At 45.2% G+C, this 24663-nt stretch overlaps 1 protein-coding gene across 2 annotated transcripts in view; it reads left to right on the top strand.

Annotated features, from left to right (window-relative positions):
• Nucleotides 1–24663, top strand: part of TBX2 (T-box transcription factor 2) — a 30000-nt gene that overhangs the window by 3679 nt on the left and 1658 nt on the right. The window contains exons 2-7 of one of the 2 annotated variants that reach the window (XM_078679812.1): nt 3239–3506; nt 7789–7848; nt 9817–9963; nt 12308–12384; nt 13330–13499; nt 16649–17274. In XM_078679812.1, the coding sequence (XP_078535938.1) occupies nt 3239–3506; nt 7789–7848; nt 9817–9963; nt 12308–12384; nt 13330–13499; nt 16649–17274 (1348 nt within the window). The remainder of the gene's footprint in view (nt 1–3238; nt 3507–7788; nt 7849–9816; nt 9964–12307; nt 12385–13329; nt 13500–16648; nt 17275–24663) is intronic. The other variant, XM_078679813.1, reaches the window with a different exon arrangement.

A 24663-nucleotide genomic window follows, 5' to 3' on the forward strand; every position in this document is an offset into this window, starting at 1 on the left:
AAGCGGGCATGATCTCTGTATGTGTCTGTGGCCGCCAGGTAACGCACCGATGACCGCGAGACGGTATTTGATTGCACGTGTGCGCACACACGTGCATATCTCTGTGTCTGGCCCCCAGAGCACGCACCAGGGACCCCGAGACGTGCGCTCAAACACATGCATATCACTGCACATGTGCCTGGGGCCGCCAGAGGTCTCAGGACGTGTCATACACACGCGTGTACACTGTAAAGGTGCGTATGGACATCTGTGCGATATGATGAGATTGTGCAAAAGCGCTATGGCCCAGTTGTGCAAAAGCGCTATGGCCCAGTGAAGGGTGTCTTGGCGCTGAGCTTACAATAGTTACGACAGTGAGGGGGTAGCGGCGCAAGAGATGGGTTTATTTATTTTATTTATTTTAAAAGTTTTATATAGCGCTAGCTAGACCTGTAGGTATCTGAGCGCTTTACATACACACAGTAAAAAACAGAAGGGCATTACATTACATAGTAGGCCGGCAGTAGGGAAGCAAACCAGAGATAAAAAAAAAAACAGCAGGAGAAATGAAATAAACAGTGCAGCTTTGTGATGCCTATAACGAAGAAAAGTAACCCGAAGTTTGCCTTGCTATGTTTATAAAATGAAAATGCGTATATTTATGTGTATGTACCTTTGTGTTTATGGTAACTTAACTACGCTTCCTTTATAGAGGAGGATTTGCGCTTTATGTATAGGAGTGTGCGTGTATACATTGTAAGCACTTATCTTATTTGAATGTGTGCCTTGTGTATGCAGAAATGTTTGTGTGCGTCTCTCTCTCTCTCGCTCTCTCTCTCTCTCTCTCTCTCTCTCTCTCTCTCTCTCTCTCTCTCTCTCTCTCTCTCTCTCTCTCTATATATATATATATATATATATATATATATATATATATATATATAAAACATATAGTACGATTCTGTTTGCATGAATGTGTAAATGCATACTATGTGCTTATATACGAATCTCAAGCTTGTCAATCCGTATATGTTGATAACGGCTCATATCGGTTTGTTATCTTTTCTGATACACGGTATTCCATGCAGATGGGGTGTTTGTTTACATGTGGATTTTTATAGAAGTGTTGTGTGTGAATGTGAATATGTATTATTTTCATATAAATATTGTGTGTGTACACTGTGTGTGTGTGTAAGGGCGTATGTAATGTGCGTGTGTTTATGTAAAGGTGTGTTCACGTATTCTGTGCGCATACTTGTGTGTGTCAGTTCATTTTCATGCTTGTGCTTGTCAAATGCGTCTGTTCGTTATCGCGGTGTGTTCATGTACGCGTGTTTGTGAGTGCGAGTTCATATGTGTGTAACTTTAAGGGTCTGTTTAAATGTCTCTGTTCATGTATGTGATTTATCGGTGTAAGTGGGTTTCTGTAAATATCTATTTTCATATATATGATCCGTGTATGTGTGAGCGCGTTTGTATAACTGAATGTATGAGATGTGAATGTGCACATTGAGTGTCTGAGTAAATGTTTGTGTTCGAGAGGCGAGTATGTATAGGTGTGTTTTTTTAGAAGTCTGTGTACCTATGCGTGGTACTTGTAAGAAAAAGTGTCTTTGTGTACAGATTTATTTATGTTCATGTATGTGTACGTTTCAGTGCGTTTGTGATGTGCGGATAATGCTGATGTCTGTTTTGAGAGGGGAGCAGTGTAAACATGTGAGCTCTTGTAAGTGTCTTATGTTTGAGTGGCCATGCTTCGTCTCTGTGTGCATGTACGTGTGACAGTGTACACGTGTGAGCTACTGTAAGATCGCTGTCTTTGATTTCTGTGTACACGCACATTTGACAGTGAAAACGAGCACCCTAATATAATTAAGTGTCATATTTGGGTGGCCGTGTTTCCCTTCCGTGTGCATGTACTTGTGGCAATTTACACACACGCATGAGGTCCTGTAAGCGCGTCATGTTTCAGTGACCATGCTTTCTTCTATGTGCATGTACGTGTGGCAGTGTGGACTTGTGAACGCCTGTAAGCGTCTCATGTGGCGTGGCCAGGCCTCCTTTCTGTGTGCATGTACGTGTGACAGTTTAAACTTGTCGCATGTTTGAGTGGCTGTGTACCCTTCTGTGTGCATGTTCGTGTGACGGTGTACTCGTGTAAGCGTCTTTTCTGAGTGCATGTGCGTGTGACAATTTACACGTGTGAACTCCTGTGTGTCATGTTTGAGTGGCCTGCTTCCTTGTCTGCATGCACCTGTGACAGTTTACACGTGTGAGCTCCTGTGTGCATGTAGCTGTGACAGTTTACACGTGTGAGCTGCTGCGTGTTATGTACGTGTGACAGTTTGCACATGTGAGCTCCTGTGTGTCATGTTTGAGTGGCCTGCTTCCTTCTGTCTGCATGCACCTGTTACAGTTTACACGTGTGAGCTCCTGTATGCATGTACCTGTGACAGTTTCCACGTGTGAGCTCTCTTGTGTTATATACGTGTGACAATTTAAACATGTGTGCTCCTGTGCATGTTTGAGAGACCTGCTTCCTTCTGTGTAAATGAAACTGTGACACTTTACACATGTGAGCTCCAGTGTGTTAAATATACGTGTGACAGTTTACACATGTGTACTCCTGTGCGTGAAATATAGGTGTGACAGTTTACACATGTGAGCTCCTTTGTGTTAAATATCCGTGTGCCAGTTTACACGTGTGAGCTCCTGTGCGTGAAATATAGGTGTGACAGTTTACACATGTGAGCTCCTTTGTGTTAAATATCCGTGTGCCAGTTTACACATGTGTACTCCTGTGCGTGAAATATAGGCGTGACAGTTTACACGTGTGAGCTCCTGTGTGTAAAATATACGTGTGACAGTTTACACGTGTTTGCTCCTGTGTGTTAGATATACGTGTGACAGTTTACACGTGTGAGCTCCTGTGTGTAAAATATACGTGTGACAGTTTACACGTGTTTGCTCCTGTGTGTTAGATATACGTGTGACAGTTTACACGTGTGAGCTCTTGTGTGTTAAATATACTTATGACTGTTTACACGTGTTTGCTCCTGTGTGTTAGATATACGTGTGACAGTTTACAAGTGTGAGCTCTTGTGTGTATGTATGTACGTGTGACAGTTTACACTTGTGTGCTCCTGTGCATGTTCGGGTGACCTGCTTCCTTCCGTGTGCATGTACGTGTGACCGTGTGAGCTCCCGTCTCTCGTGTGCGAGCCGCCGCACCCCCACTGACCCTCTCCCCTTCTCCCCGCAGGCGGATGTTCCCCCCCTTCAAGGTGCGGGTCAGCGGCCTGGACAAGAAGGCCAAGTACATCCTGCTGATGGACATCGTGGCGGCCGACGACTGCCGCTACAAGTTCCACAACTCGCGCTGGATGGTGGCCGGCAAGGCCGACCCCGAGATGCCCAAGCGCATGTACATCCACCCGGACAGCCCGGCCACGGGCGAGCAGTGGATGGCCAAGCCCGTGGCCTTCCACAAGCTGAAGCTGACCAACAACATCTCGGACAAGCACGGCTTCGTAAGTACCCAGCGCGGCGGACCCTCCCGCCCCGGCGGCGGACGCGACCGCTGCGAATGATACCACTTGTGCGGCTGGCATCTCAGGGGGTGCTTCTGGGCGCTAGTTAATGCTCTTAACATTATTAATAGCCTTATTATAATGCTTCTTGCCGCCATTCTGCATTATTGTTGTAAACCTCATTATTCTCATTAATAGCACGTAGGCATGTTGTTTTAAATGCACAGAACACCACGCCGGAATATTAATTTTACAAATGATGACACACACACGGCACCTTAAATAAGGTGGGTTCTCCCTCCGGGATCTAAGCTTTAAAGATGAATCCTACCCCATATGCAGCACCTGTAAGTTGTGCAGTCCACACCGGGCCCTGCAGTCAGAGGCGGAGGTGTTCACGGGAGTCCTGCACCGGCCCCTGGAGCCCGAGAGACCCCCCCCCCCCCCCACTTAACCCTCCCAAACCCAGCGGCAAACACTCGAAACGTGCACTCGTGTAATCCCGTAATACGACCAGAGATGACAGCCCAACAATTAACATGTCTTTAAAACGTCGAGGGTGAAACGTGTAACAAGTCTGAAAACACGGTCGACCCTGCCCCGAAATGTAAACGAAATACTAAACAGAACTAAAAAGTGGGGTTCCCTCTATGATTTTAGAAGAATAAATTAAAAGTGGCAGCAGTTGAAGTTCCCAAGTTTGTTAAAGCAAGAATTTTAGATGTTATCTATTTTTAAAATAATTTATTGTGCAGTTATTTCTATCGTACAATAAAGTGTATTTCGTAAAAGGACCTCCGTTTTCTATATTAATCGACCGCCGTTAAAGCCCGTCAAAGAAAACTCACGTTTGTTTTCCGATAAAATATTCCCGTTTTTTTTTCTATTTCGGAGCATATTTAGTGTTTTCCCACGACCAGTATTTTTAGCACTGTTCAGAAGATCTACTATTAAAAAAAGAAGTATTTGAAGATTTCATCTACTTCGTTCCGTTCAGATACCAGATGGCCGAGTCCAACAGGATGTCTCGGTGGTAGCCGCAGACATTTTTTTTTGGGGGGGGGGGAGCCATGTGTGGTGCCCCTCTGAGTCTGACGTCATCTGGCATTAGCATGAACTCCTGCCATCTCTGTTTTTTGTCGCACTTCCAGGCCTCCCATGTTTCTGTTGACATTCTAACCACACACTTCCCTCTACAAACCCCAGGATCGGAGGCCCGAGGGTTTATGGGAGACTTAAAACGCGGCAATCCCGGGGGTCTTTGCTTCTCCTGCCGCTTTGGCAGGGCCCACCCGCCGCCGGCGAGTCCGGCCGCGTCCCCTCTTGTGATGTGCGTGTGACCTCACCAGTGCTCCAACACCCCTGTTACACACTCGCTGGTGAACAGTGAGCTCCGATCGCACCCCCGCACTGGACGGGAGGGGGCGACAGACCTGCTGCCCCCTGCAGCTGGGCCGCGTCCCCTCTTGTGATGTGCCTGTGACCTCACCAGTGCTCCAACACCCCCGTTACACACTCGCTGGTGAACAGTGAGCTCCGATCGCACCCCCGCACTGGACGGGAGGGGGCGACAGACCTGCTGCCCCCTGCAGCTGGGCCGCGTCCCCTCTTGTGATGTGCGTGTGACCTCACCAGTGCTCCAACACCCCTGTTACACACTCGCTGGTGAACAGTGAGCTCCGATCGCACCCCCGCACTGGACGGGAGGGGGCGACAGACCTGCTGCCCCCTGCAGCTGGGCCGCGTCCCCTCTTGTGATGTGCCTGTGACCTCACCAGTGCTCCAACACCCCCGTTACACACTCGCTGGTGAACAGTGAGCTCCGATCGCACCCCCGCACTGGACGGGAGGGGGCGACAGACCTGCTGCCCCCTGCAGCTGGGCCGCGTCCCCTCTTGTGATGTGCCTGTGACCTCACCAGTGCTCCAACACGAACCGTTACACACTCGCTGGTGAACAGTGAGCTGCGATCGGGAGCGTCCGACCCTGTGAGATATGAGCAGAGCTGCAGCCCCCCCCCCCCTGCAGCTGGGATCGGCTTCCCTTGTGATGTTTGTGCAGTATCGCAGCCCCCCGTGAAGTTTGCGTGATCCCCCCAGTGCTCGGACACAACCGGTTCCCGCTCACTCGTGAGACCGCGAGCTTCTCCCCCCCCCCCCCCTCCGGGATCGATCGCGAGAGGCGATCCGGGCGGGATCGGCATCTAATGAAGTGATCGTTCGATCCTTCGGGGGCTGTCGGCGTCGGTGACGGATGGACGCAGAGAGGCGAGGGTGGGGGGGAATACAACTGTAGGGGAAGAGGTCTGGCGGGGGCGCCAGGGAGGGTTTATGATCTATAGCGCCAATTTCAGGTCCCATCATAGGTCAAATGCTGCCAGCCTCCCTCCCGCCTTTCTCCTCGGGTACAGCACCTATGGCTAAATGCATGACGTAATCATATACATTCCCTAGGATAATAGGCGGTCTCCATGGTAATATACTGTACACGGAGCCCCTAATTGTGGGCGTTACCTGTGATAATGCGCACTCCCCAGTGTGAATATACCAACCCCTGATAACACACCCCAGATAATGGATATTGTTATTAATAAACACAGTCCCGTGCTGATAGGCGGTCCGAAAGCCATATACCTATATGTCTCTGTCACTAATATACATCATCCGTGGTATTGCACGTCACCATGATAACATACATTCCATCTCCTAACACTCAGGCCCCATTATGATACACTTTTCCCTTGTCGATATACAGTCCCCACAGTGACTCGCTATGTTTCGTGTATGTATTGTGTATATACATTTTCCGTGATCATATACACCCCCGCTGATGAAGGATAATCTGCATCCGTTTTTTTACAATCTAGATTTCTACGCTGATGTACCTGGTCATGCAAAATCCTGATGATAGAACATGTATGACCTCAAGGCGCTATACAGATTGCTCGTCTGTATATTTCCCCTCTTGAATCTCCTGTGTCTGTGGTCAAACGTAGTGACAGGTCATTTCCGCTCGCTGGGGCTCCTCCCCTCAAGTATCGACCCTGAACGCAGTGTGCCCCCTGCAAACACCCCTCAACAGGCCGGGAGCATTGGCAGAGTGCAAAGCCCCCCGTTAATGGCACTTTATTTGTTCACTTCGGTGGTTGTCTGCACTTGTAAGACTTTTCGATGCCTTTGCTCTGCTTTTATCACAGAACCTCAATATAGATTTATTTAAGATGATTTTTTTAAATTACACCTAATGAGGTGATTATTGGGGATGTGAGGAATGGAGAGAAACAATTCCTCGTTCTTTTATGGGATTTAATTTACCCAAAAAACAATTATTAAAGAGGGTGCATTATTTTAATTACCTCCAAAGACGCATTTAATAGCATTGAAAATTGCATTTTTGAGGGGGGAAAAATCACCTTAAATGGGTATCCCGGTTTTTTAATATTTTATTTGTATTCTTGATCTACAAATTCAACTGCCCGTTTTCTTTGTTGTGGTAACATTCCCAGGGTTGAAAACTAGGTATTGAAAACTCTTTCTATTGGTGGCACATTTTGCGGAGTTCAGAAATGTGCCCTACACCAGGCCCACTCTTGGAGAAGAAATATTATTTGAAAGTCTCAAAGGGAATGACTTAGGCGGGTTGATGGCATTTAATTCAAGGGCCGTCGGGGTACCCTGTTTCTACTCACAGGGTTAATGCAATTAATCTACCAAGATGTTGATAGCAAAGATAATGGTCTCTTTGCAAAATATCTCGTTATCTCCGCCTCGAGCCTGACTTTGAAATATGTATAAATACAAACTTGATTGAAGAATGAAAGTTGATAAAAATTGAAGGTTGAGTTAAAAAAAATGAAATCCTACTTCTAAGCATTTTTGGTGGGTTTTTGTGGTGGTGTGGGGGGCGGTGGGGGGAGGGGCATGATGTACTCCAGTGTTATGTTTTTTTTAACTCCTCTACACTAAAGGACCTTCCAGTGCAGAGAAAAAACATTACACTAACAATAAAATTCTAGAACATTCGTTTGTGTGATGATGTCACCTTGGGTTTTGAGGTGTACTGTGACATCATCATTGACGGCCCATATAAGGCGTCATGGATAGCGTTGCTTAACTTCCTGTATCTAGAACTCTTTCGAACCCATGGTTACTGGTAGCGGGGGTTGTTAAAGCGCTGCATGCTTTCTCGGCGCTAGGTGGGGAGTCTGCGCACAAACAAATGGTTGACTTATATTTCTATACAGAAGTCTCTTGCTACCAAGCAGTAATATGTATTTTCACAGATCCACGTTTGGTCTGGTACAAGGGACACAGAGCTCCGACAAGAACACCCAACATACAATGTAAGGATTCTGAGGCCGGTCTGCCCATGTGCACATACAAGAAACATGCGTGTAACCCTTTTCTTGCTGTACTGAATGTGGCCCCTGGCCAAGCGCGCCCCCGCCCTTGCTGTATGGAAGTGAGAATGAACAATGTTTTCTGAAAAGATCATGTATGCCATGTATAATGTAACTATTTGAAAGCGCTCCAAAGAGGAAGCGGGGAGGGATACATTTGGGGCACACCGGTCTATATTTGTGAGTTCCATAATGTATCTGCATTTATGTCTGTTAATTACCACACACACACACACACACATATATATATATATATATATATATATATATATATATACACATATATATATATAGGTTTTCGTAGACCTAGGACTGATACAATATATTAAATGTGCAAAATACCGAAGTAAACACTGGAACTAGGAAAGTTTCCGTGAGGAGAAATTGAAATATTAATAATGGTTAATGCTATTAATAAACATTATTATTAACTATTTTTTATAAACCATGCTACACGCTGGGTTCAGTATGATCGTTGAGAGCAGGTGTTATAATTTCCCCTGTTTGTATAGAGCTTTGAAGCACAGTTATTTATGGTGGTAAGCACTGTGTGTTTATGTTTACATGCCGTATAGTACCTCGTGTGTGATTTAAGAATTGCTGATGTTCCGTTTTTAGAGGCAGGAAATGTGCAGTTTCCTGCTGCACAAGGACGCGCAGCCTATCAAATGAATGATATGATGTATCGTTTTTTTAAAGTTATGACTGTTTTTATTGTTATGTTTTTTAATCAGAGCGCACTCCTAGCTATTTACGTGTCTGTCCCTGGTAGAAGTGAGTGCCCATGAGCCGGGAGAACTAGTTAATGTGGTGGAAATTGAGCCAGTTTTCAGTCCCCTTTTCACCCCGTCCACTATGGTAGCGCCTCCCCCCCCCCTTCGGAGCGGGTTATAGTCGGCGCAGGGTCTGTCCTGGAGCGTGACTTGGTATCTGCGGCCTCCACATACATTTAGAACCCGACCATTCCCGGCCCACCTTCTAAGAAGGCTTTTTTTAAACGATAATTTATTTTAACTGTTTGCTCACCCAAAAGATAACTGCAGAATTATTTCCGGTTCAGGGCCTTCTCTTTGATGTATATATATTTTGTTGCCTTAATTTTCTTTTTATAGTGCTGTTAGTGCGGTCACACAATGTTGCAGTAGACGGGTTTGCAAACACTGCGCCCTGTGCAAAATGACCTGATCACCAGCGCTCTGTTTCATCAAACCATTTCTAGCTTTTATTGAGTACTAAAATGGTTCTGATCTGAACAAACACTAAAAGTACCTGGCAGGAAACAGAGACTTTCCGCTTTCCAGGTCGTCTTAAATGCAGCCTGAGTCGACCAGGACGGTGGTAACGCGGGCTAATGTCCCAGGCCGGCCTTTGTAAAGTGGCCCGTGTGGCGCGTTTGAAGATTGCCAAAGTGCGTGCTTTTAAGGTTAACTGGCATTCACTCGTATGAAGTGGGCTCCCTGTGCTGAAGTGTCAGGCGCACCCACCCCCTCCACAGCGCCCCCTCCGATCTGAATGATCACAGGCCCACTGCAGCAGTGTGAAATGTTCTGGCCTTTTTTAATTTCATTGGTTTTTTAGAGCCCATTCCAAATATACTTTTTTGTTTGACTATATATCTATCATATGTCATTCTTATTGACAGTCATAAATATAACAAAGTAAGAGTGTTCTGTAAACCTGTCGGTGCCCCCTTCACCCCCACCCGCGAGGCCTCGTTATAGGTCCATGTGACCCCGACAGCGGCGCCTCTGGGGTCGTCAGTGAGGGGTCCCGTGTGAATGTGTGCATCGTTGATGGTTGTGGCGTTGTCTTTGCCGCTGCCCGTAGTCTCGCGAGAGCTCTGAGCCGCAGCTGGAGCCTCTGGGCCCGCGGATCCCTGGCTGACCTCGGGTGTGCTCTTTCTCCCCACAGACCATCCTGAACTCCATGCACAAGTACCAGCCGCGCTTCCACATCGTGCGCGCCAACGACATCCTGAAGCTGCCCTACAGCACCTTCCGGACATACGTGTTCCCCGAGACCGACTTCATCGCCGTCACGGCCTACCAGAACGATAAGGTGAGCTATGGGGGGTGTTTTTGGACCGCCTTACACACGATTGAAATGTTGCACCTGTGTATTCGGTATTGTGCGTTCACACACCTGACTTGTTAAATAAATACAGAGCCCCTTTCCGACCCTCCCAATGCAAACCCCGTTCAGTGAAAAACATTATCAATTGTCTGTCATCTTATCTACTCTAATTTGTTTGTTTTTCTCCCTGTTGGCTGTTTTGTCGTATAACTTGTTTTTATTGTTAGGATTTGTTTTCATTGCCTTCTTCTCCCACCAGTTTATTTCTGTTTGAATTATTCCTCATTTTGTTGCAAGAGGGCCCTTTAATCCATACCCCCCATCACCCTGTTTTGAGGTAGTGCGTGCTTAGCTCCAATATTTCGGTGTTTAATCTAGCTCCTTTAACATCGTACGGGCCGTGCACGCCGTGCCCCCCCTCCCTTGTGTCACTGCTGCCGTCGGTGTGGGAGCACCGTCCGTGGCCTGTGTCACTGCTGCCGTCGGTGTGGGAGCACCGTCCGTGGCCTGTGTGTTACTGCTGCTCTCGGTGTGGAGGGGCACCTGTGTGTTACTGCTGTCCCGAGACCCCTGCTGCGCACTAGCCGTGTGTCCGTCCCTGTGTGCACACGTCAGTCCTTGCAGAGACCCGCCGCTTGCGAGTGTCTTCCTTCGTGTTTACCCGGGAATTGGCTTCTAAAGGGCCTGGTCTCCCCCTACCGGCCAGAGTGAGGGGCCCTTCTCTCCAACGGGCGTCCGAGCCGCCCCTGCAGGGCATCGACCCTCACGCTCTCTCGCCCCTTCCAGGCTCGCCCTCTCCCCGTCTCCCAGCTCCTCTCTCTGCCACGCTATCTTTCCCTCATACTCGCCCCTGTTAGCGGCTGCAATCGCCGGACGTTATTTGGGTTTCTTGGCAGCATGACGTTCATGGCATCGAGGCGCTATCAGCTGAAAGCCCATGTTGTGCGGACGGCCCCACCTTAGAAGAGGGCGACAGATATATTTCTAAGTTTCTGCTTCAGGAACAAGGTTTGCTTTCTCACCACGGTGGGCATGACTCACAAGAGACCCCCCCCCCCCCCCGCATAGTATCTGCTTTATGCCTTGGCATATTTTTATGTACATTTCTAATATTAAGATGCTTTAAAAAATCAGGATGCAAGGGGTTACACTTCTGCAGTGAGATGCATGTGAGATTGCAGATACCCTGGCTTTCAAGAGAGTTGTCCCTATGTAAAGTATTTGATCCCGGAGGGCAGTAAAAGGTTTCTGCCTACTGTGGCAATAAACTGAAATCTGACCTTTGCAATTTAAGTATAGTAATACAGTGGTCTAAATCACCAGCGTTACCCTGCATACTGGTTCTAGGATTATTGTAATTGGTACAATCAAGTGTACTTTCATAAATATGACTGCTTCCGCAGTTTCCGGAAGTTACCATAAGGACAAGCAGAAATGTAAAGCCGGTGCCTCTCACCCTAGCTCTATCTAGCGAGTGGGGACCTTCTTAGGTCTCTAAATCTGCAGCCCACTGAGGCCTGAGACGAGGGGGACCACCCGCCCGAGGACCCCTTGCACACCCCACACTCCCCAAACATTCAGCCCCAGGCAGCACTGGGAGCTGAGCGGTTGTTTCGCGGATCCCATGTAGCGCCGCGACGCTGCATGCATTTCCAAATGCCGACCCGACCAGGGGACATATTTCAAAAGTCTGAATTATTAATCGGCCCAGTGTCGCCAGCGCCATGTCATTCTTCTGAGCAGATACGAATAGTTTCTAACCAGCGCGGCGCTGCTCGGCCGCCATCTTCCCCTCAGGGGGCCCTGAAAAATAACTTCCTCTCATTAGGAGCGAATAAATAATTCACTGCAAACCGCAGCATCGTTTTTAATAAAGCATGCGGTGTGTTAAACCGGAGATCCTCTGTGCGTTAAAGGGTTGGAGACAACAGAGGCCTTGGCTGTACCCACACACTTTCAACTGACTTTATATGCCCCCTCCCTTCCATGATTAACACCAGCAAGGGTGGCCCCCCAGGACTAGTGGCACAGCAAGGCTGCCTTGCGTCTCAAGCACGCCTGCCCCAGAGCAGGTACTAAAAGCCGTCTTATTTGGAGTGCAATGGGTATCGGCGCCACTGCACCTGCTGCACCAGTGGTAGCTACACCCCTGTCTAGGAGGGTATGGGGAGGTTATCGGTCAAATAAATAGTTTTTCGAAATAGGGTCAAACAAATTTCAAATGTGTCGGTTATAAAAGTTGTACAATTTTCATTTCTCTACCCACTCCCCTATTGTTCCACACATTCTAATCAACCACCAATAACCCTAATCGGTTTGTTCTTTCCAGATCACGCAGCTGAAAATCGACAATAACCCGTTTGCAAAGGGGTTCAGGGACACGGGCAATGGAAGAAGAGAGAAGAGGTAGGTTTGTGGTTTTTATTCGTCTTGGACTATTTTGTTTTAAAAAAGGCCACTCGTTCCAAAACTCAATTTTCTTTAACTCCCCCTTCAATAAAGTTGATGCTTTTATGACAGAAATAAACACACATAGGTTTACAGAGAGGCAAACCCCAATTTTGGCCACAATGAGCACTTAGTCACTTTTGTTTTTCATTTAATATTTTGCCTAGACAGCTTTGCAATTGTATTGATGTGCGGTTCTCCCCGTGGTTCAAAGCTTTACAAAGTGCGTTTTTTTTGTACATATTTGTGCGTTTAATGATGTGCTTGCGGGGAAGAATGTTTTCTTTGTGGTGGACATGCGCACTCGGTTAACAGGGGCTGATGTGCTGATTTCGGTAGATTATTTTTTGTTATTAAAGGAAGGGGTTTGCAGTTCGTGTGTCTGGGAGAAGTGCTTGTTTGTGCGTGGTGGGATATATTACAGGCGGGAGTGGGATATAAGCTCAGGTACAACGTGGGTAGTTGTGTGCCGTTTAAGCGGTGTGTGTGGGGGGAGGCCGGTTTGTGGCTAGCACAATGTAGAAGATGGTTGTAAGTAAAGATGGGTTTTGTTGTGGGACATGCAGGCTGAGGGTTGAACATGTGGGCTTGAGGCATGTGTGTATGTGGTGGCTTTATGTATGTTTGTGGCTTAGTGTGGGTGAAATAGTTGTGTGGGAGTGAGGGCTCTTTGTGGGTACTTATGTGTGGAAGGTGGTTGCATGTGAGGGCAGGCTGTGTGGGTGGTTGCATGTGGTACTAGGAGTGTGAGGGTGTTGCTGTGGAGAAGGTGATGTGCCAGTGTGGCGGAAAGGTCTGCGCGAGGGGGTGATGGGTGGGGACTGTGTGCCGTCACCTGGTATATGGTTGCTTGAGTCTGTTGGTGTTATCCATGCCTGACCTGGCGGTCTTTGCCCCCCTCAGGAAGCAGTTGACTTTGCCCTCCCTGCGGATGTATGAAGACCACTGCAGACCCGACCGAGATGGGGCAGAATCGGATGCCTCCTCCTGTGAGCCTGCCATGGGCAGAGATCTCCTGAACTCCCCCTTGAGCGCGGAGCCCAGCCCCCTGAGACTCACCCGCAGCATTAGAGGTAAGACCACTGCCCATCTCCCCTCCACTGCCCATCTCCCCTCCACTGCCCTCCTGCGTGAAGTGTCATGCACAGTTCACACTCCAGGCACGGTGGCATGCTGCTAGCATCCTGTGAGTTCAGTCTGTGGTTGGCACAGTAGTGCAGGTTCGAGCAGTGCCCCCTAAACCAGAAAGACTTTCAAAAATTCTTCTTTTGTTTAGGTCTGCATAATGAGAAACAGTCAATCCAATTGTGCAGACATTTAGCCCAAAGTAAACATGTTCACCAAGGTAACCATGCAAAGCCCCTTTTATACAATTTCACAACTCTGTTTGGGAATATGATTATTAAAGTGATTTCCCATACAATATAACTAGGGCTCCCAGTTTTCCGTTTTTACTGATTTTTACATATAAATACATACGGAAAACCGTTTATTTTAATGTTTGTGTTTATTTTTAAATACAGAAAAATAAGGAAAATATGCCTACTCTGGATATTTTTTCTACTGTCAATACTGACTGTCAGGTCAGTAGGTGTGCAGATTAAGAGGAAGGGGAGATTAAAAAAGACAATAGAATTCCTAATTAAGCTTAATTAAGTGCAGAGCTACAGTTATTAATGCTATTCTACAATGCAAGTGTTTACAGATGACGCTATAGCACTGTATAGTGCTAAAAGTATACATTTATCAGTTAAATAAAGGTGGAAAAATAACTTGCAGCTTCATTGATAGAGAAAACAAAAAAGAAAAATGGATAAACACAGAAAAAAAGCAAAGAATAAATATAGCTAAATACAGATGGAAATGTCAAAAAAATAAATACCATAATACCGGGAACCCTAATTATAACTCACATTTGCATATTGATCCCCAAGAAAGCTATACAATAACATTCAGTGAGTCCTTCTACCTGCATCTTAAAGCATCTACAGGCAGTATGTGTTACAACAGCTTTTTAGGCCTCCTTGAGTCTACCGTTTTTACATTTGTAGACTCTAGTACTCTTCGTAGCGTTTGCCTGGGCCCTATAAAGTAGAAAGTATATGCAACAAGGTGGCTCCCCTCTATACTATAAAATACGGTAGTGCCTCAGTGGCACCGATGACGGGTTCACAGGTACATCCGTTCTATTGGAGTGGTTTACAGAACATGAAATAAAAGTCTCTTTAATTTCAGGCCGGTTCTTCCCCTGCCATTAATTGCAAACCCGCGAGCACGCACCCATATTACAGCGGTACCTTTCCACACACCATATCCCCACGTGCCCTAACGCGCCCACTCCAACACACTTGTACCGCCCACACAGTTACACCAGCAAACGGGCACCTGTACACACTTGTGCGGTACAGAAACACACAGACTCTCGCTGCGTCACTGACACACACTTAAAGTATACACACTACATAGAACTCTTTGCGCATTTGCAAAAACACAAACATTGGAATACATGCACACATACGTTTTTACACTGCCATGCATCACATAGACACTTTAACATGTGCACACTCATGTTATCTTTGTAAAATGAAACACTTGCACCTGAAAAAACTTACACTGTTACACTACCTCTTTACACTGACACTTATACACGGCTACATAGAAACATACAGCTTTGCATAGGCATATGTGCCACACACAAATACACACACTCTTAAACATTCACACACTTCCATCTTATACTTTCACATTTGCACACAGACATACGCACTCTCTCTCACACACGCAGTCACTCTAGATATGTCGAGGTAGGCCATGAAAAAGTAAACAGGCTGTTTTTTGTTTCCATTGTGCTGTCTGTCTGCCTCCCATTCACTTGCTGTCACCTGTCTGTGCCGCCTGTTTACCTGCCCTGTTTCCAGGTCACTTTCCTTGACATGAATTTAAGACCTGCTCTGGGCCTTTTAATTAACTTGTTCCACATAATGTACATACAGCTATGATTTATTAGACACTTGACTCCTGGGGAGAGGGGCAGTCAGTTCAACAACTTGCATCTGCAGTGGCAATGTTCCAACAATAAAATCCAAAAGTAAGGAATTTAGTATGTGATGGAACAAACGTGTCTTAAGTCTGCTTTCTTCTGTTTCCTGTTCCACATATTACTGGTTTGGTTAATGCCCCACATATCTGGTGTTTTCATTCGTGTGTTTTTGGGTATCTATATAAATACACACTTCCTCTCACTTTGGTCTCCCATGTACACAACGTCACTGTATATCAGTGGTGTCAAAATAAGTCGTCCTCACAAATTATGTCAAACCTGAATTAAACAATTAATTCCGGAGCAAGACCTCATTCCAACGAGAGAGAGTTTTACCAATAGCCAGTCTATGTATGCAAATCACCGCCTAGGTGGTAATGTGTACTGTGGCCCTACAGTGGTTGCTCTGGCTTCTAGTGACGTTTGTAAGGCACTCGCCTTTTAAGACTTCAGTCCAAAGGTAGGTCTGCATAGTCAGCTGGAGGTTTGGGTACTGAACTCTGGTCTCATGCTCCAGAAGTCCCACAGTCGCCTGGAACCATAGTCCAGCAGTGTGGGCCTGCTAATGCCCTAGCAGGGATTTAAATACCCCTGCTTCTGTGTGAGCCCAGGAGGTGGCTTTTTATTTCTCTTTGAAGCAATGTGCCTATTTGTATTAGAGAGAAGGAAACCAGAGGCCCGCTTGAATTTTCCCAAATTAATCCTTTACATCTCACGAGTTCCCAGACGTCATCCCTCTGGGATCCAGTTTGGTTACTCTTTCCCTGTAGGTTAGGCCTGGTAATTGATGCACCGCATTTTTTGTTTCAGCTTAAATACTTTCTAGCACCCAATGTACCCCACGTATTTTCACAGCCCATATATTTTCTGTTAGTGGGAGTTCTGAGCTAAAGCCTACTGTTGTATTAAAAACAATTGACTTGTAAGATGTTTCCCATTCATGGGAAATGCAGCAGCTGCATTAGGTCAAAAGCCCTTTCAGGTGAGAGTGAATGGCTTTCCAGATTGGCGTTGTTTGTACAGAGGCTGAGCATCAGAATACAAAAGCGCCTTTTCTTTCTGAGTTGCTTGTAGGTTGCGTGACCCTTGTTATATGCGAATCCTTCTGCATGCGATAAAGAGACATAGCTTGCATACAGTATGTTTGTTGCTAGTGGTAAACAATCTTCCCTCTTTTTGCAGATGAGAAATCTTGTGTGGACAGTGACCAGGAGGACCTTGACAAACCCGACGATAGGTCGGTGGGCAGCCACAGCCCAGAAGGGGAGGCTTCTTTACCCAACAGCCCTAGGCTTGAAGAGAAGGGGAAGGACCGGCCCAGCCCGCAGAAGAAGGACCTATCTCCGGACCGGCACCACCACCACCACCCACACCACCACCGCAAGGACAGCGATAGCATTTTCAGCATCAGACACTTGGAGAAGGAAAAATTAGAGAGTAGAAGGAAGGATGAGCCCAAGAAGGACCTTGAGTGTGGAACCTTGGGCAAGGAGAGCTTCTCACCGCTGATGGTACAGACAGACAGTCCTCCCCATCTGAGTGCCAGCCACCTGCAGAGCCTTGCCCTGTCTGGCTTTCATGGGCAGCACTTTTTCAATCCACTTGGTGCCGGCCAGCCCTTGTTTATCCACCCGGGACAGTTTGCAATGGCGCCTGGAGCTTTCTCGGCCATGGGGATGGGGCACCTGCTGGCCTCCGTGACTGGCGGGGGTGGCCTGGACAATGGAGCTCTGTCCTCGCTTCAGGGAGCGGCCGGGGCCACCTCTCCCTTCCCATTCCATCTCTCCCAGCACATGCTGGCGTCTCAGGTGAGAACCGTCCCTTGTTTTAACCGTTCATCTTGTGAAGTGTGACTACATATGCCCTTTTCTCTGTCCCTCCTCCAGTTCCACTGTATGTAACCCATTAGTAGGAACAGCCCTACAGATAACTGATCCTCTGTCCTACTTGTATGATGTGAACCATATTTAACCCTTTACGGCTGAATAGGGGAGGGGGCTCTTGGACACAGGGGCCCTCCTGACCCATCAAGTTGATTGAATTTGATACACAGACTTCAAATAACCTTTGAGGGCTTCCACCGCCGCAGAGACGTGGGCCAGGTGGTCCCATTGATGTGGGGTAAGATTTCAGATCAACTGGAATTGAGCTCCTCAATGAACCCTGCTAATTCTACCCAGGAGGGGATGTGAAGGCTGTCACTGGACACCGGGCCTGTATTAATCATTCACTTTAATTTGAAGGAGTGGTACACTGTCTGCGTTATGTGCCGTAGCCCTTATGGCTTGAAATGGCCGCTCTGCCAATCTGCACTTTGCTCAATTCTTTGCATCTCTTTTTACGTCTGGCGTTGGCCAAGACCTTTTAGTTTTTACTAAAATTATTGATTTAATGTACTTTTAGGGGGATTCATTCATTAGTCCCTTGTTGTGTCATTCACATGTTCTTCTGTCCACTACAGCAAATAGCATTAGGCAAAGAGTCCACCCACTTCAGCCATTGGCTAACTTCACTGTGAGTGACACATCTTTCACAAGGAACACATCTGCATCCAAATTAATTTCCTGCTGTTCTAGGGACTTTGATGCCAAATGTGTGGTGTTTGACGGAAAAAATATTTTTGCTTTTGGCCAATTATATTTCCCTTCATATATTGGCACGGGTTCAGTAGCTCACCCAACAATAATGTTTTACAAAAACCATGACAAAAAAAACAGGCACTGACAAAGATAAAAGGCTGATAGCGAACACCAGACTGCCCTCCTGTCAACACTGTCTCAAGTCCACTAATTCTCCACCTCTAGCTGCTCCAATACAATGTGCTGCATTTTATAAAAGTCGCCTCTCGTCTCCATCTCCCTAGATATGTCTCTAAAGTCTCTTCCTCTCTCTACATTTCTGGACAAATATGTGCTCTTTTTGGCTCCTGATCTGTTTCTAATCTTACATCTATAATAATACCAATAATATTGATCAGTTACACATCTCCCACAACAAACCCATTGACTTCTAAAAACAGATGCTATTGTTTCCCTACGTAAAGGATCACATTTCATGACCTTGGAAGGACCATGACCATGTTAAGTCCAGTACCTACAGGCTAGTCACCGGACTCTGCTGTAAGCCTTCTTCCTGTTCCTATTGTACTAGCGGAATCCATCACTGAGGACATTTACATGGCTTTGCGGAATACATTTGGGATCTGCTTTGCACGATGGGTCATTTGTGAGAATAGTGACTACAAAAAGTTTGCACCAAAAAAATGTCATAACCACAATATAAATCTCAAAATATCAATCGGGTAATTAGTATATATATAGATAAGAAGAGATTGAGTGCTTGATTTTTAGTTTGGTGGCAGGGCCACGTGAGGGATATCCCATTCTGCCGTTTTACGAGTGCCATGAAATAAAAAACACACCCACCACTACCACCACCACGTTAAGTATCGTATACATATCTATACATGCTTACTGTGTCGATATTTAGGTTACTGATATTAAGACTCTATGATATATCATCGAGGTAAATTGATGTGGGGTGAAGTAGAGCAAACGCATACCTATCAATATATACTTACTGTGTCGATATTTTTGTCGTCCATATTTCGGCCACAATATTTTTGGATCATGATCTTTAGGATTCAATGTTCTGCCGCCACTAGAACATTATTAGTCTCTCCAGACCTCCAGCAGTACCAGGGAAATATCCCGGCAGGGTCTGCTGGAGAAACGACGCGTTGACGTCACGGGTTACGTGCCTCGCCTCGCCTCGCACAGAGTGCGTGCTGCATAGATCGCACAGGGCTCTGCGTGAGGCGGAGATGCAGCCAGGGCACAGATGCTGTATTTTCTCCATTTTACCCGCTACCGCTCCCGAGCAGAAACAAGTGCATTTCAGTTTGGACTCACACAGAAGGGTCCGGCACGTTTCTGAGGGTCTTCAATCTCGGTCTTACACTTAGCGGAATCGTTTTATTGTATATTCCCTGTGGCACGAGGCCCTGTGGGGCCTGGTGGGTGCCAAGAGCCCCCACAATGGTGCTCGACTCGAGGCTGTTTACCCCAACCAGCACAGCTCGGGACCGCGGCTCACCCCCAGCCACCAGGCAGGGCATTGTGGGATACTTCACTCAGTCTGGACGGAATGGACAGTGTTTACATCTAAAAAAACATGCGACAGTATGCGCATAGAAGGCTGTCAATGGCCGCTGGGGCTTAATACACGATGAAGGAAAAATACACGCACACACACACACATGCAATATTTTATATATACACACTCATACACACATAACAAATACTACAAAAAGACACAATATTTTAAACACACAAAACTATAAAAACATACTCAAGCACATATATAATATTTTGTACACATGCACATATGTAAACATGTACAGTTATAACATGAGTCGTGAAGTGCATTCAATTGGCAATTGATAGCATCCCTGGGGGCACACTTCCGTGGGAAAACAATTCCTCTATAATTCTTTTGATGAATGTAAAGAAACGCTCATTATAAAGTTTTTGAAATCTCATTTTATTCCTTGGTTATTTTTATATTTTCAATTGTATTGTTTTCCATACAATATTCCATGTTTTAAATCCACATATTAGCTCCAATGCATTTCGGGCATTAGCCCTTCGTCAGTTATAACATGAAACATTCAAAGTTTCATCTCGACTGTATGGGTCTTTAAATGCTCATGGCTGGCCGCGCATCACCGACAGGTCAGGAGTGGGGATGTGCGCAAGACCTGCACACTTTTTTAATAGCTATAAAAAACTCTGTGGAACGTTTTGGAACTTGATAAAGGTTATGACGTTTTTTCACTTTGCCACATTAGCTTTAAAGACATATTTTTTTCGACCGTTTCTACTTCCAAAGGAACATACTTTTTAGAAAACAATTCTCCTTTGCAATACTATTGTGTGAAGAAAAGTTAAGCAAAAGGTAATTCAGCAGGTAAAAAAAAAATCTGTGTCCTTTGCCATTATGCACAAAGGCTGTTGGAAAAAAATATTGAAATGTGTAAGGAAAGATTCTACCTCCATTTCTTATCTAGTCTGGGTTTGACTAGAGTGAAAAAAACGTTTTTGCTATGCAGTAAAAATATATCTCACTATGTAGAGAATATCTTTGCTGGAGAAGTTAGACTGGGAAAGTCTGCAAACGTTGAAAAAGGGCAAAATTAGAAACCATCCTTGTAAGGTTGGTAAATCGAGTACCATTAAAGTGAACAATTTACAGCGCTTGGAAACAGCATCATTGAGTTATGAAGCACTATATAAAAATACTATTAGTACAGACCTGTTCCCCAAAAGTATGTACAGGCCTGATCCTCATAAAGTGAATCACTTCCATCACGCCTGAGTCTTTTTTATGCCCAGAGCCCTATGGAATGAATCACCAGGTCTCGCTTGCCAGATCTCTTTTACGATCTCTTTTAAGACAGCTACGTCAATGACTAACCCAGACCTTAAAAGAGTGAATCAACGTGGATCTAAGGCCATCCTGTTACATCAAATTCACGCCATTGATTAATGGGCCGGGTCCTTATAGGATTGACACTGCAGGTATATCTCCAGGATTTAATGCACTTATTGACTTTGGTATCTGCCTGGATCCCTTTCAGATACATTCACGGAATCATTGTAGACTGGATCCCTCCTCTGGTGATTGCTCGGGTCCCCTCTAGAGTGCATCGGTTTCCTTGTTTGTGGGGATTGAGTCCACCTAGAAAGAATCAATCATATTTTTGTGTGCAGACCATCATATCTTCAGTGTCCAATTTAACAATCCCCGTCTTAGTGTGAATTAAATGTTAGATGTGGAGGAACAAGATCACAGGAAATGTCAGTGGAGTACAATAACTGCCTTTCTTGAAGTCCTTGCTAACAACGCCTGGGCCTTAACCACTACTGCATAATGGCCATATTATTTTATTTGAAATCTATTTTATTTCCTGCTCTAATTTTCCTTTTACCTTACACCCTTTCATTTTTCACCCAATCTTATCTTGCCACTTGCTTTTTTCTTTACTCTAATTTCTCAGTCTCCTTAACCTTGTTTTCTCATTTATTATTTTCCTAACCCGTATTTCTCTTTAAATTTCTGCGGTACTCCCCAATATTTGTTGTCCCACTCCATTCATTACCCTTTTTATATTCCTCCCTTTTCTTTCTCCTTAACCCTGTTGTCCATTTATTTTTTTCCTATCCTTCTATCTTTTTACATTTCTGCGTCCCTGCCCAATATTTGTTCTCCCACCATTTCATTGTCTTTTTTTTCCTATTTCGCCCTTTCCTTTTATTTAACTCCTGTTCCTTTTTTCAAGAATCTGTGTTTCCATTTCCTTTGTGTTTTACACATTTTCCTACTTTTTTACATTACACATGAATTTTATTTTTACACTGTCTCCCTTTTCCGATTTTGCTCTCCCACCAATGCCTCAATACATATGCTCTAAAGGAGTTTCTCTCATTCAAACAAAATATGTGAGGTTGCATTTCCTGTCCTGGTTAACAAGCACCCTCCCCCCTGGTAGCTACTTTTCTGCTTAACACTAACATTTGCTTAGTGAACTGAAAGAACCAAAAAGATCTAAAACACGCCAATGTTTTTATTTACTCAACTATTTCACATTTTGCACAAAAAGATTTTTAGCCCAAATGCATAATATATTGTAAGTGTTGTTACCAATTGCTTTTCCCATTTTCAACTTTATGTAGCAATTGGGAGGTCTGCAGCTATTAAAAGAACAATGCATATGTATTGTAAATGGTATTGGATGTCATAAAAACACGTAAACTGCCATTGACTGTTTTTTACTGAAGCATATCGCATTGGAAAGGGTTTAAGTAGTTTCCCTTTTGTAGCAAATAATACCGCGTGCCAACGACGGTGCAATGTTCGATATATTGTCGAAGAGTTCAAATGTATATTCCAAAGAAGCCAATTGGGTACGTTCTTAGTTTACAGATCTTTGCCATAATTACATTATCTCATTGGTTTTATATAAGTCTCATTACTCACACCTGTCGTTTTCAAGCACTGTAAATTACACGTTTTACTATAACCTAATTTAATTGTGCTTAATTTGCCGATCTTGAAAAGATGGAAAGCTGAGTTGCCTTGATGGGATTCAAACTCGTGACTTGTAGAGCACTGCATGTTTCAGGAGCAAGCGTTTAACTCACAGAGACATCCTGCCAGTATCCTTACAGTGAAAGTGTAGAAAGACTTCTCCATGTAGGTTTTATTTAAAAAAATGTAAATCATATAAATGCATAAACACAGCATTCGGTAGTGGAAATTTGTAAGCTGACACGTTCAACAAATAGCCATTTTCCTGCCTCATAATATGTAATGTATTTTGATGCCAGGCTGGTGAGTGGTTCAGTGCGATCTGAAAGCAATTGTAGTTCACCTTCCAGTTAGCTGGTAAGATAGCTCGATGGGTTGTGCCCATTACAGAGATCTGGCAGAACCAAATCAGTAGATCACTTTTAAATGACAAGAAAATGAGTAACATTTATTTGGGCAACATTATTTGGTTAGAATAAGACTATTTAATTAGTTTTGGTGGCTATATCAACTGATACTTTTAAGGTTAGGACAGTTCATATAACAGAGGAGGTTACAGTAGTGTTTGGAACTTGTTTAAAAAAAAAACCTCTTATAAGTACTGATGCCACGAGTTGCCTTAGCTGATAAGGCACCACAAATTTCTTAGGCAGATTGATCTTTGGGAAAAAAGCCCCATCTTGCGTAATGTCTGTGGATAATTCTGAAACCAATGTAGATGCTCAGTTTTGTCAGTCGCTTTAACTTCAGTGGCTTTGAATGCGGACTCATTAGATTCCATCCTTAGTCATCCAAAAAATGGTGCTTTCACCTGCAGAGCAGAAACCCTGCTTTCACCACATAATTCTTATTGTACATGGTGGCTTCACGGAGGGATCGTACTGTCTGCAGGGCCATCCATTCCAAAGAGGAGGGAACTGCCATGGACAGCAGACTTAATCCTTCTTAATAGAGATGCTGCTTGAGCATAAACGTAGAATTACAACATGGAGAAATATCCCTTAATGAGCCTAGAGTTAGCCAACTGTGATTGTAATCAGTCCCCTGGAGCCGTGGAAACCTCCCTTCATGATGAAAGGTGCCTCTGTACCATAGAAATCACGTCATGACGTAGGTATCTCTTGACCATATACAAGAGTACTCCAGAGTGGTGCCCCCTGAACTTGGACATCAATTGATGAGACAGGGCGTCCCTCATGCGAGAGTCTCTGTTCAGGACAGATGTGACTCCTGACCATAGAGCTTCATTCCATGAGATAGAACCTCCCCAACCTTAGAACGCTCACTTCAGGGCAGAAGAAGTGTCATCTGACCATAGAGCCTCATTTCATGAGATAGAACATCCCTAACCTTAGAACCCTCACTTCAGGGCAGAAGTGTCATCTGACCATAGAGCCTCATTTCATGCGATAGAACTTCCCCAACCTTAGAACCCTCACTTCAGGGCAGAAGTATCATCTGACCATAGAGCCTCATTTCATGAGATAGAACATCCCTAACCTTAGAACCCTCACTTCAGGGCAGAAGTGTCATCTGACCATAGAGCCTCATTTCATGAGATAGAACTTCCCCAACCTTAGAACCCTCACTTCAGGGCAGACGTGTCATCTTACCATAGAGCCTCATTTCATGAGATAGAACATCCCTAACCTTAGAACCCTCACTTCAGGGCAGAAGTGTCATATGACCATAGAGCCTTGCTTCAAGAGCTACAATCTCCCTAACCATAGAGGCCACACTTTAGGGCAGAGATGCCTCCTGACCCTGCAGCCTCACTTCACGAGAGCTGCTTCCCGACGAACAGCACCAGTTTATGAGGTAGAATGTCCCTAACCATAGAGCCTGCCTAGAAGGGGACTCCACCTGATGATAAGGTTTGGGGTATTGATTATAAAGGACCATTTCACTTAGAGGGAAGTTTCTACCTAACTTTAAAGGCTTTGCCTCTTAATAGGAGAAGTGCTTCTCGCTGCTTACTGAGTAAACGCATGATATGTAACCTGATTACTACAGGAAGACTATAGTGCCCATAGTACCCATACACACTTGTACACAACATTCTCAGAGTGTGCCCAGAAAAGGAAAATAAATAATTAACGTTGTATGAG

Source organism: Lissotriton helveticus, chromosome 3_1 (genome assembly GCF_964261635.1).
Source record: "Lissotriton helveticus chromosome 3_1, aLisHel1.1, whole genome shotgun sequence".
In the NCBI taxonomy this organism is placed as follows: Eukaryota; Metazoa; Chordata; class Amphibia; order Caudata; family Salamandridae; genus Lissotriton; species Lissotriton helveticus.